Source organism: Fulmarus glacialis, unplaced genomic scaffold, assembly GCF_000690835.1.
Source record: "Fulmarus glacialis isolate BGI_N327 unplaced genomic scaffold, ASM69083v1 scaffold26321, whole genome shotgun sequence".
Lineage (NCBI taxonomy): Eukaryota > Metazoa > Chordata > Aves > Procellariiformes > Procellariidae > Fulmarus > Fulmarus glacialis.
Window position 1 is genome coordinate 1 of NW_009191267.1, and position 480 is coordinate 480.

The 480-nt window shown below is 62.5% G+C and overlaps 1 protein-coding gene across 1 annotated transcript in view; it reads right to left on the minus strand.

Annotated features, from left to right (window-relative positions):
• Positions 1-106: 106 nt before the first annotated feature.
• The window catches only part of LSM12 (LSM12 homolog (S. cerevisiae)), a gene marked incomplete at its 3' end in the record, with an annotated part of 1,761 nt that continues 1,387 nt past the window's right edge, over positions 107-480 (minus strand). Inside the window, exon 3 of the mRNA XM_009586630.1 lies at positions 107-248. Coding sequence (XP_009584925.1) covers positions 107-248 — 142 coding nt within the window. The remainder of the gene's footprint in view (positions 249-480) is intronic.

Sequence of the window (480 nt, forward strand, 5' to 3'; positions counted from 1 at the left end):
GTGGGCAGGGGACCCGCGGCAGGCGGGCGAGCCCACCCAAGGAGGGACCACGGGTGTCCCCGGGGACGCGACACCCTCCCGGCATCCCCAGTGCCACCAGACCCACCCTGCCCGTACTCACTATTTTGCGTACGTGACTCAGCGCGCTTCCCTCTTTGCCTTTACAGTTTTCCACTTGATAGGGAGGGGCGATAACGACTTCTTCCATCACAACTATGTTCTTCTCCTGCCATTTACAGTCTTTAATGCTGCAGGGAGGGGAAAAAGGATCAGCGAACGTGACTGCCTGGGGTTCTAGGCTGTGCTCCTGCATCCCCCAGCCCCTCTGAAAGCCACCACCCGCTGCCCACCTCAGACCCGTGCCTCACCGAGGAGGTGACATGGGTGCAGAAGCCACCCGGTACCTCCTGGGTACCCAACCAAAGAGGGGTGCGAGCCCGCAGGGACGGGCATGTGGCCAGCGTGTGCCAGGAAGGGGCA